This window comes from Lathyrus oleraceus, chromosome 7 (genome assembly GCF_024323335.1).
Source record: "Lathyrus oleraceus cultivar Zhongwan6 chromosome 7, CAAS_Psat_ZW6_1.0, whole genome shotgun sequence".
NCBI lineage: Eukaryota > Viridiplantae > Streptophyta > Magnoliopsida > Fabales > Fabaceae > Lathyrus > Lathyrus oleraceus.
In genome coordinates, this window is record NC_066585.1 from 536,199,415 (window position 1) to 536,212,302 (window position 12,888).

A 12,888-nucleotide genomic window follows, 5' to 3' on the forward strand; every position below is an offset into this window, starting at 1 on the left:
TGCAGTCAATCAGGAAATACGATATGCAAATGAATTCCGCCAAGTGCTCTTTCAAACTTCACGATGGAAAAATCCTAAGGTTAATGTTAATATAAAAAGGCATTGAGGTCAATCCAGATAAATTTTAGGCAATCACCTCCATGAGAAACCCCACAAACGTCAAGGGAGCGCATCAATTTACAGGTCGCCTCGCTCCCATGTCTCGCTTCCTCTCGTGTATGGGCGGCAAGGCCTTCTTTTTTATTTTCTTCCCTAAAGAAGAAAGAGAGATTTGAATGGAACACCGAATGTGATGAGGCTTTCTCGAAGGTAAAGGATTCCATCGCATCGCCTCTCATCCCCGCCCCCTGGAGGGAAGATTCACCACTACTCCTATATCTATGGTAACAAATCATGTGATGAGCTTAGTCCTCGTCAAAGAGACATACATGGAAGAAAGGCTCGTGTATTTCGTAAGCAAGGTGTTTAAAGGCCCTGAAACACGTTATTTGAAGATTGAGCATCTAACACTAGTCATCATCGTTGCAGCGAGAAAGCTAAGACTTTACTTTCAGGATCACAAGATCTTTGTTAAAACCAATTTTCTAGTTCGACAAGTCTTGAAGAAGCCAAATTTGAAAGGAAGGATGATATCTTGGGTAGTGGAACTCTTGGATACGACATATAGTATGTCCCAAGGGGAAGCATTAAATTATAAGCTCTGGCAATTTTTTTGGCAGAATTTAGCTTGTCGGTAGACGATGAGACACCCCTAGAATATGAACTATCAATCGATGGTGCCTCGAACGTGAAAGGGAGCGACGCTGGGATAGTCTTGGAAGGACCTGGAAACATACTCATCGGGCATGCATTGAAGTTCGAGTTCGCTTCCAACAACAATCAAGCCTAATACAAGGCCCTTATCATTGGATTAGTTCTCACCTTAGAGAAGGGAGGCTCAAGTCTGAAAGCCAAAAGAGACTCCTAATTAGTCGCCAACAAAGTCTCCGAACAACACCAGAAAAAAAACCTAATTGATAAAATATATGCAAAAGATACGAAGTCTACTCTCTCACTTTACTTCCTTTGAAATATAACTTATTCCCCACGAACATAACTTCAGAGCAGACCTTTTGCCCAAGCTTGCCACCTCAAAGATAACCTGATTTAAAAGAACAGTGATCCAGGAAACTTTCGTCTCCCCTAGCATCAAGGCGAGTGAGGTGTACTCCTAGCCCTGAGTCTAGTTGGATGTCGGTCATACTGCGTTACCTGCAGGCAGGCGAACTTCCACTAGACGAGAGGGAAATAAGAAGATTTCGAAAGCAGGCTTCTAAGTACACTTTTCTCTATACAAAGCTTTTTAAATTGGGGAGAGCTTCTCCCATCCTACAGTGCCTGGGAGAGCATGAAACCTCCATAGTCCTTGCAGAAGTACACAAAGAGCCTGCAATAGTCACAATGGCGAAAAAGCTTTCGCCCACAAACTGTTAAGGACAAGATATTTTTGGCCTACTCTGATGATGGATAACATCGCCTTCGTCAAAAAGTGCGACCAGTTTCAGAGACATGTTTACCTTCACCATGCTCTAGCTGAACTTCTTTAGTAAATCATAATACTCTGGCCTTTCTACCAGTGGAGGATGGACATTTTAGGTTCATTTCCGCTGGTGCTAGGTCAACTTAAATTATTAATAGTGAGACTGGATTAATTCACAAAATGGATAGAGGCTGAAGTTGTCACCAAAATAAAAGCAGAAAGAGTACGCTGCTTTTACTGATAGAAAATTGTGTGCATGTTTGGGCTTTCCAGAGCCATTGTCTCTGACAACTGGACCCAGTTTTCCAGAGCTATGGTCATTGACTTTTGTCGAGATTTAGGAGTACATACAAAGTTTGTATCTATTGTGCACCTCCAAGCCAATGGACAAGTTGAGTTGGCGAACAAGGTAATCTTGAAGGGACTCTAGAAGAAGCTTGATGACGCCATAGGCTTCTGAACATAACTACTCCGTGAAACATTGTGGTCATATCACACTACCCCTCGTTATACTACTAAGGAAACATCGCTCACCATGATATATGGAGCAGAAGCCATTCTTCCCGTATAGATTTACACGCCCTCGTGGCGACACTTCCAATTTGGATGTTGAATCAATTATAAAAATAGTGAGAAATATGTTGAACAACTTGATAGAATCAGAATGAGTCCAAAATATATATTGAATAGTGACTCCATCCTTACACGTTTTATACCTAAAAACATAGTGTTCATCATTCAAAAACTTCAACAGTTGTTGCATTTCAGTTCGTGGTCCTCTTATCGCCTTGTTGTTTACAACACAAACATTGTATATTCACTTGATATTTGAGACATTTTGAGGTATTTTCCATTTCAACGTTTCAAGTATGTTTTTAGACGACACAATATTCAATGTCACGTCAGAAACAAATTCATTCTCCTTAGGATTAAGACGACGTACAATGGCATGATCGACTAACTTGTGACTGGAAGTAATGATTATGTACACCAAAAACTACATTAAATATTCATGTACTATTCGCCTTACGATATCCACGACCCTTAAAAGGACAACCACACTTTCTCGATCCGATGTCATCCCATTTCAACTTCCCAATAGGTTATTGGTACATGCCACTTCATTCGCATCTCATTGTTTCAAATGTTTGTCTTCTATCAGAACCATTATCAGATCTCCCAATTACAACACCGAACCCAAGTTTACCGACCTCCGTGAGGATCCATTGGAGCATATGTGCACGCTCAACAAACCGTTGTTTAGTAATAAATTGTTCATGAACATCTACCTCAACAACAACCAGTTTAACATCCACCTCGACATTAACCAATTTAACATCATGTTCGACATCACCCGATTTAATATCATTATCTACTTCATCCGATTTAACATCCACATACATAATAGCTTTAGGGAAAGTGTCAGAGTGCACCATATCTACAACCAAGCATAACAGAAAAACAAATTTAATATTCAAAATCAATTTTTGAACAACTTCGGAGATGCATATCTGAAACATATGCAACCTTATCCGAATATGCATCTCCAAAATCAATATTCATTTTTACAAGCAGATTAATGCAAAATATGTGGAAGGAAAAACATGTTCTTTACCTTAAATTGCAACTTCTTTTGCTCCTTTAGATGTGAAAAAACACAAAATTGTTGTTTTGGAGTGCAAAAATTGAATAAGAATGAAATGAGCTTTTTTAAAGGGTTTTGATATAATAGTGGTGTTTGATCATGAAGAAGAACATGGAAGAATGTTGTTTTATTTAAATTCCCGCTTGACGTTTTCAAAGATGCATCTCCGAAATTGTCACTAATTTAATTAAACTAGCTCAATCAACTTAAAACACCATACAATAGTGATTCCAAAGATGTATCTTCAGATTAGTTTTTGAAATAAACGAAGTGTGGATCACTTGTCACACCTTTTATGCGTGTATTGAGTGCGTCCGAAGATGCATCTCTGGAGTGTGACTCACTTTTTATTAATTTGATTAAACTACCTCAATCAACTTAAAACACCTTGAAATAATCGAAGTGTGGATCACTTGTCACACCTTTTATGCGTGTATTGAGTGCGTCCGAATATACATCTCTAGAGTGTGACTCACTTTTTACTAATTTGATTAAACTACCTCAATCAACTTAAAACACCATACAATGGTGATTCCAGAGATGCATCTCCACGTTAGTAATGCCAAGAGTTGATATGGAGTTAAAGTTGATATCTAAAATGGATCAAAGAGTTATAAGACACTTTAAATTGGTGGTAGTATTACTATTAATTATCATCGTTTTTTAAAATTCTTTTTATACAAACTGTAGAGTTTAATAGAAACCAATTCAATGAAGTCGTTCATGCTTGCAAAAGGAGCTACATTCCCAAGTCCTAACTAGTTTTCAAATTCTCATTATTATTTCTACATACATTCAACATACTCTTATGAATGAAATGCTATAGACCCCTTGAAATTACTTATCATAAATTCATAATCATAAGCGAGTATCAAAGAGACTTTTCACATTTCTGAAATCACAAATCACAGCAAGATCTGAAATATATATTTACTACTTACAAACAACCACCAAACCATTCAAAAGGAGACTCGGAATGATTTATAAAACAACAAAGGCCTTTACACATTGTCAAACTCATAACAATATTATGTGGAAGTTTTAGAACTTATCTACAGGTACACCATCTCTTGTAACATCATATGCTTCCCTACTCCTTGTTTTCTTCATGCCAGCTGTCACATAGAGCTTCGACCCTTCGGATAAAATGGTCGTCACTTTTACCCAGATAATGACTTTCGTCTTCATTCCATCTATGTCTGCTAGCTTTCCTTTCTCCAGATAACCTGTCACGGAGGTGAAGAAGCGCAACACAGATGAATCCCTGTAACCTACTTCACATACCTGAGGAACAAAGACTACAAGCTTTCCCGTCTCTTCGTTGAATTCGTAGTTTGTTGCATCACGAGGAAAGATTCCTATTGGTAGATCATACTCCTTTAACAACTCCGGTAATGGCTTCTGCATCTTTCCTGTCAAGTGATATAATCAAGTTCCCTTCAATATAGAAATCTATCTTTTGATGCTGTACAACTACTATTATTGCTATGTCAAATAGAACTATGTGATTTGAAATCATGTGACAAAAGTGCATTTAATAGATTTCAATAACAATCATAGCTGTTATATCAAGTAGGATCTTCATAATATTCACACTTATTGCTTGAGGAAACCCTTTTTTGTTTTGTTTGGCCGAGAAGTAAAATATGACAAATCATTATTTCAGCCAAGAAAACCTTTTGTATAATAAACAATTCATGAAGTAGAGAAATATAGCAGAACCACTAGCAGCAAACGGTTTTAGAAAATTTATGTTAACAAAACTATAGAAGGAAAGGCAGCAAATTGATGGTTCTACGTAGGGGTGGCAAACGGGCAATGCCCGCCCCGCAAAAAATGAGGCGGGCAGGCATAGATGAGGATGCGGGCCTAAAATCCCGCACAAAAAGTGAGGGCAGGGCGGGCCCGTGGACACTGCACATTTTAAACCTAAAAATACAAATTTTATGTTAAATTCTATGGCCACAAAAAAACGGGGTGGGGCGGGGCGGACACATTAGAGGGTGCGAGTCTAAACCCTTGGCCCGCCCCGCACTTAAATGTTGGAAAAACAGGCATGCCCAACGGGTCGGACCCGTTTTGCACCCCTAGTTCTACGGCTCTAAATTGAACAACCTGTTTCAGTTCTTCATTTTCATTCTAAATCCACAACACATGTCCTGATATCTAACTGATATCAATATGCACAGAAAAATAACACATTACATCCATCCTAACCAAGTGTCTTTTGATCCATTTTTCGATCATTTTTTAATTTGGGATTACAGGATTAAACACAAATGAAATCTCAAATATTACATGGGTTTCATAATTAGCCAGGACTTGAAAGATAAACATTTGAGCAATAAATGAAAATAGGAAATACAAACCTTTTATTTTGTTGACCAGCCATTTGGTTCCTCCTTCGATACTGTTTGATATTGACTACATATCAAAAGAAAGAACGTGTCAATAAAGACACAACCCAAGCAATGAAATTGAAAATTCTTGTTTGACATTTATTGTAGTTTTGGGAAGCATTTACTTTCAAAATAGAACATATGAGAGGGGTCATATTTCATTATCTCTAACAGGAAGATAAGGTTTCTAACAAAGCTAATGGTGGATTATACAATCACTTAATGTGGCATTACTTCAAACTTGTGTAATCAAATTAGAACCATTATATCTACGGGTGATTTATAAACCTAAGTTGCAGAGCTTAACCACTATCCCATATGCTATTCACAACTTAAATATCCCTAAAAGGCACTCAAACTAGATAAACCTACTTCTCATATAACAACTTCACTACTCCGTCACCAAGGTTCTAAAAATAGGTCTGTTCCCGCAAAAACGGTCATGACAAAAATGGTATAGGAAGGAGCCGATACCGATATAGTTATTCACCGTTTTTATGATAAAAAACAAATTATGGTTAATTCACACCGCGACGATCACAATCAGTATCGTAACACACCTATACAGACCGAAATCGCGAAAGCCTTTACAAGAATCATCTCATTAGTTATAACATCTTATCTTAAGAATTAAACCATATATAATATAACATGGCTATATTTCTTTCATATCTATAACTAAAATTAGGTTTATGGCTACATTTCTTTTCACCAAAATCAACATAAAACTCTCCTATCAACAAAAATATAATATTTTGAGCTAACTATTTACCAATTAAAAATTCAGATATCTTACAACAGAAACATTTTTTAAAATACCCTAAACATTCATTTTTTCATCTAAGTAATACAAAATCATACCAAACAACAATAAAAATTGATGATATGTAACAGCATGGTTCAATTTCCATAAAAATTAACAATTTTTGAAACGTTTTTCAGATCATGTATATCCAATAACAATTAATTGAAAATTTGAAAAAAATTGAAATTAGGAGATTTAGGTTTAATACATTGATGTCATCACCGACGGAAGTAAGCTCTTTGTTGGCTTTCTGGTTGAACCAATAGGATCCAACCTTGCTGAACATTTGATCCATCTTCTTCTACAACACAAAACTCCAAAACGCAAGTCGTTTTTGATTCAAAAGGTTCTCTCTCTTCGGTTCGGTGAGAGAAAGAGAAAGAAACAAAGATGAATGTGAACGTGATGAAGGAGAATCAAGTTACCAGCTTCTTCGCAAGGACTTTTTCGTCATTTTATTTATTTATTCGTTGTTAATATTATCGTTTTTAAATTTCACTTTTCTTTGCGTGGAAAGAAAAGATTTTTTTTTAAATAATTAACATTTTAAAATAATATACTAAAATAATTATATTTTAATTTATTTATCAAACTAACTATATTTTATGTAAAATACGAGAGCATGCGCTCCTGTAATCCAAAATATATAAGCAGGTGCCACTGCAATTAACGTATGCACATAAAATATAAAAGCATGCGTCACTGCAATTGATGCATGCATGTATAATATAAAAACGTGACGTATATATATGTAAAATGCATGAGTATGTGTCATTATAATTATCACTGCATGTAAAATATAGGAGTATGCATAACTACAATCTATGCATATATATGTAAACAAATAAAGGAGTAGCCACATGCATGCGCTATTGCATGTGACGAATTAACGTGTATGTGTCATTCCGAATACAACTTGATCAATAATTGTGTCATAATAAATAGCATTTTGACTTTTTTATATAAAATAGTTATAATGATAAATACTTTAAAATTGTGATTATTTTCGTATTATTTTTGAAAAAAGTAATTATTTAAAAAAAATCAAAAGGACAACTGTATATATTTTTAAAATATATTTGATAAAAGGAGTCAATAAAAATGTAGTTTGATATAAGAAAAAATAAGAAAATAATTTTTTATTTATTTTGTTTTAAAATAACTTTTACTATAAAAATATCAGTAGTCAACTCAAACTTACAATTATTAAAAAATCTACCAAAATGTAGTTGAGTTTTTTCCATTTATAAACTATGCAATTTAAAATCTTAAAAAAATATATACTCTCTGTCAATGCGAACAAATCTTATGACATGTCTCTATTTTGTTGGGATAATTTTTTTATATAGTAAAATGGATATTCATTAGCCAAGTGGAAAGAATAAGCACTTTATTTAAATTAGAGAAATAAAACTCTAGGCAAGCAAAGCAACTTAAACAACAAAAAGAAATCTTATAAAAAATATTTACTCATGTTTAGGCATAGAAATAATATGTCGGCAAGTTTTGTGGTTCATCACATTTATACCAACTAATCGTAGCTGTGGCCTATGCTTCTATTGCATGAATCTCATGTCACATGCACACACAAAAATTAAAAATTAAAAAATGCATAAAAAAATAAAGCAAAATCTAAGCAAATGAAAATATTATCACAAAGTACAAGTTGTACTTTGATTATGTACCCAATTATTAACATTAATCTATTTGTCATAGTAATTTTATATGGACTTAATAATCTAGTTTCCATAATAATAGGTTTTTATGATGTTATTTAATTAATAAATATGTTCGGTGTTAGTTATAACTCTTTTGATGTAATAGCAAAGTTAATTATTTATGTATCTTCTTCTTGTTGTTTCTATAAAAATGTAAAGATGCTTGATTGAAAAAAGGAAAAGCATACAAAGAATGTGTCTCTTCACATTAAAGCACCAAGAAAGTCATATGCAAATTGGGGTAATGCAGTTGGATCACTCGATATTATATTAACAAGGGTGTTATATATTAATTATTATTTTTAAATATAAATTAAAGTTTTGACACGTGAGTTAAGCTCACTTAAATCAGTTTTTTATTTCTCAAAATTTAGAAATTATTATCCGATAAATAAAACCGAATTAAACCAAACTAAATCAAGACGATTTAGATTAATCTATCAATTTAATTTTTTATGAATTTTTTATTATGTTTAATCAACAATAAATAAATAACAAGTTATTCATACATTTCTCGACTTTTATGTGATAATTATTACACAATTTACTATTGTAATTTCACACAGACAAATTGTCATTTCATTGTCTTCCAAGTTCAATGATGAATCTCACAACAATTTTTCGGCAAATTTATCGAGATAACCCACTTTTTCGAAGAAATTCCCAAAATAACCCACTTTTCAGGAAAATTCCCAATCTACCCCACTTTTAGGAGGAGGCGCCAATTGGATTGGCGACCCCTCTTAAAAATTACAAGGAGGCGCCAATCCAATTGGCGACTCCCTTAAAAAAGCCTCAAATGAAAAAACCTCCAACATGAAAGTTGTAGATCTTTTCAAGACAATGAATTTGGATATAAATTTTGCATCATTTGGATTTTTTATGAGAAAGTTATGGGCAGTTGAAGTTGGACTTCTGAGTTTTTCAACTGTAATCTGACCTATAATGTCTTGCATTATTTCATGTGTTTCTTTTAGAGTTATGAAATTTTGTCCAACATAACATTTGAAGTAGACATCTTAAATTTTCCAATGCACTTGGTCCCACCTCAAAATAATAAAAAATGAGTGAGTTAGGTCCCTGCGAAGTTGACCCAAAATTAGGGTTTCTGTCAAAATGACCTATAATGTTTTGAAATGAATGATGAGCTTCCAAGTTTCAAATGGATTTTTGATGAACATGAAAGTTGTTCATATGGCGACTGTTACAGTAGACATGTGTAGAAGGAGGATCATGCCATCCGTTGTCATGGTTGTTGTAGGCACTTTCAATGGCAGCATGTCTATCTGAAATCAAACATAGATTGGCTTGTGGAGCGACATGCGTTCTGAGATGTCGAAGAAAGAAACCCCATCCACCAGCCGTTTCACCTTCAACAAGAGCAAAGGCAATGGGAAATACATTGTTGTTACCGTCTTGTGCAACTGCCATGAGCAAAGTACCCTTGTATTTTCCGTATAACCAGGTGCCATCAATTTGCAGGAGAGGTTTGCAGAAAGCGAAACCTTTGATGCACGGGTCAAATGCCCAAAAGAGACGGTGAAATATTCTATTACTTGTAGCACAGGTTCCGTCTGGCATCATTGCTGGCACTGTCTCCAGAATTGCCACAGTTCCTGGGACATAAGTTTTTAGTGCCCATAAAAACCGTGGTAATTCCTTGAATGAGTCCTCCCAGTTGCCGAAAACCTGTTCAACAGCCTTTGTCCTCGCAATCCATGCTTTCTTGTAAGATGGAGTATAATTATATGTTGTTCGGATATGGGATATAATTATACTCACCTTCACTGATGGGTCTTTATTTACCAATGGCAGAATGTCTTGACATATCAAAGCTGTGCTCAGTTTACGGTGATCTTGTTCAACGTTAGTTGCAACGCAACTGTGTGGTGGGTCTATTGAAGCGATCTCCCAAGAGTCATTTTTCTTCTTGTAAGATGCAGCCAAACGAAACTTACAAAGCATGTTACGACATTCGATAACATACCTTCTAGAATCAGTGCGTTTCACTGTAAAGTCAGCAAAGTTGTTCATGTGGTATTTTTTGATTGCCAAGACACATTCTTCTTTGGTACGAAACATGTCTCCCACCTTTAATTCGCCTACTAGTCTCGGATACGGATTATAGAAGACATTGTTGGACGTTTCATCGTCGTGAAGATCCATATTTGTCATATGTTGAGGAGGATTATAGGCATGACTAGGAGGTATTAGTGGTGGTTGAGCCTCATCTTCATCGTCGTTATTCAGGATGTGATCAACCTGTATCTCAGTCTCCTCTTCTTCTTCATCAACAACGTCGACCTCTACTTCTGCTTCTGGGTTGAGTTCATCTGACCATTGTGCATCATCTGCAGCATCTTCACCAGCGGGATCCTGATCGGTTAGTTGAGACTGTTGAGACGGTATACATGGTTGTAGAGTAATGTACAACTCGATACAATCCATGCCTGAATGTTCATGACTAAGGAACATGTTTTCGACATCTTCATCGTCTCGTATCTTAAGGGGGAAAAACTTGCATTGACCATTCTCAAAAAATATAGGATTTTGATATGTCATCTTTGACACAATACCTGATGCTATAAAGGATTGTATTCTTTTTTTGAAATGCAAAAAGGTTGCATTTCTCTTCATCGTGACTCTAATGGTATCAGTGTTTCTAAAATAAAAACCATGAAGCTCAGACTCAAAAGTTTCACCGTTGCAGTGAACGTTGATACTGTATAATGATGAAGATGACATTTTGGAGATGAAAACTATTTTGCAAGTGCAGATGAATGTGAGTGAAGTGTCTTGGATGTTGATAGTAAGACACTTAAATAGATGGTATCAGTGTCTCACATGCTAGCTAGTTCTGAGATGATGTGTCGGACATTGAAGCTACTCTGAGATAATGTGTCAAGCATGCAAGTCATTTCTGAGATGAGGTGTCTGTCATGCAATACAGTGTGAGTTGATGTGTCAAGCATGCTAGCTAGTTATGAGTTGATGTGTCTGTCATGCAAGACAGTGTGAGTTGATGTGTCAAGCATGCTAGCTAGTCAAGACAGAAGTGAGTCTTCAGCATGCAGGATACTAGAGAGCCACGTGTCTGAGATGATGTGTCAATCCTGCAAGACAGTGTGAGTTGATGTGTCAACCAGGCAAGCTATCAAGAAGTTAGTCATCAGCATGCAGGAGACAAGACAGACACGTGTCAGACACCTAAGATGGTCAGAGATGATGTGTCAATCATGCAAGCCATCCATAAGTGAGTTGTTCAGCATGCAGGAGACAACAATGCCACGTGTCAGACATGCAGAAGGTGGCGCCAATTGGTTTGGCGCCTACACTTAAGGCTTGTACATGGTCGCCAATTTGAATGGCGCCCCCATGGAGTCAGTCCTCGAAACCAAGCATTCAGAACTAGCCTTGCATGCATGTACCCTATGGTGTCGCCAATTTGAATGGCGCCCCCTCTTTATTATTGTACATGGTCGCCAAATGAGGTGGAGACACCATGCAAACACAATTTTTTATGCTCTCCTCCATTTGCCTATAAATTCATCCACTCCTTCAACAATTCTTCCACACCAACATTCTCACTACTTCATCTACATTACTTCTTTTACAATTTCATCTTCAAAAAAATCTTCCAATTTCATCTACACCAACTCCCCAACAATATGTCTTTACTCACAATGGGCGAAGCACACAGAGGAACAGTTGCAAACATTGCAACATACGTAAGTTTTTTCTTATACTAATTTTTTATGTTTCATCTCCACCAACCCCATTTTATTTTGAAATACCAACTTAGTCAAGTGTTATATTATTTCTATTATAGGATGTATCAAGGTTTCGAACTCGAGTCCACGAATTTGTCCCAATGGACCCGATGATTCAACCTTATGTTGAACTTGCCGGTTTTGGTCACATTAGCAAGATTATGTCTTGGTCTATAGATAACAAGTTCATTCTAGCCTTATGCGAAAGATGGAGGCCAGAGACACACACATTTTGGTTTCCAACCGGTGAGTGTACCGTGACGTTAGAAGACGTCTACATGCTTTTAGGACTACGAATTAAAGGCAAAGCTGTTAATGGTAAGACCAACTATGCAAATTCAATTTGCATGGAGCTTTTAAACACTGATTTGTTAGATGATAATGCTAGAGGTCAAGGTATACTACTCTCACGCCTAAAGTCATATTATAATAGTTTTTATTTAGATGAGCATTCTACCGAAGATGCTCAAATCATCAAAACTAGGTGTTACATTATGTTGTTACTAGGATCCTTTTTATTTCCCGAAGGTAGTGGTTCTAGCATGCATATTATGTACTTACCTTTACTTAGACATATAGATAGAATAGGTAGTTATAGTTGGGGATCCGCATGTCTAGCCTATCTTTATAGTTCGTTGTGTAAAAACTCCCACAAAGATACATCTACGTTTTCTGGATGTGCTGTTTTACTACAAGCATGGGGATGGTCAAGACTACCGTCTCTAGCACCGGTCAATAACAACCCCTTCACTTTTCCATATGCAAAAAAGTAAGTTGTTTAAATTGCTATATCTTTACTTCCTTCCTTACAGTTTAGTACCCATAACTAATTTATTTTAACTTTTTGGTGTAGATGGTCGGCATGCGGTATGAATTACAGCAGATGTCCGAGACACTGTATTACTCAGTATCGCAACCTGTTGGATCACCTTCGACCGACAGACGTAAGCAAAATGACTTCATTAATTCGTCATATTATGTTGACTTTTTTTACATTCATTTAAATCCTATCGTCTTTAACATTTCAGTTCA

General features: G+C 36.0%; 1 protein-coding gene across 1 annotated transcript; it reads right to left on the reverse strand.

Annotated features, from left to right (window-relative positions):
• Nucleotides 1-4,025: 4,025 nt before the first annotated feature.
• Nucleotides 4,026-6,824, reverse strand: LOC127107731 (uncharacterized protein At5g01610). The gene is made up of 3 exons (XM_051045057.1): nucleotides 6,577-6,824; nucleotides 5,534-5,588; nucleotides 4,026-4,576 (listed from the first exon to the last, which is right to left on the reverse strand). Exons 1-3 carry the CDS (start codon nucleotides 6,661-6,663, stop codon nucleotides 4,206-4,208), a joined length of 513 nt encoding a protein of 170 aa, XP_050901014.1. The 5' UTR covers nucleotides 6,664-6,824; the 3' UTR covers nucleotides 4,026-4,205.
• Nucleotides 6,825-12,888: the final 6,064 nt, after the last annotated feature.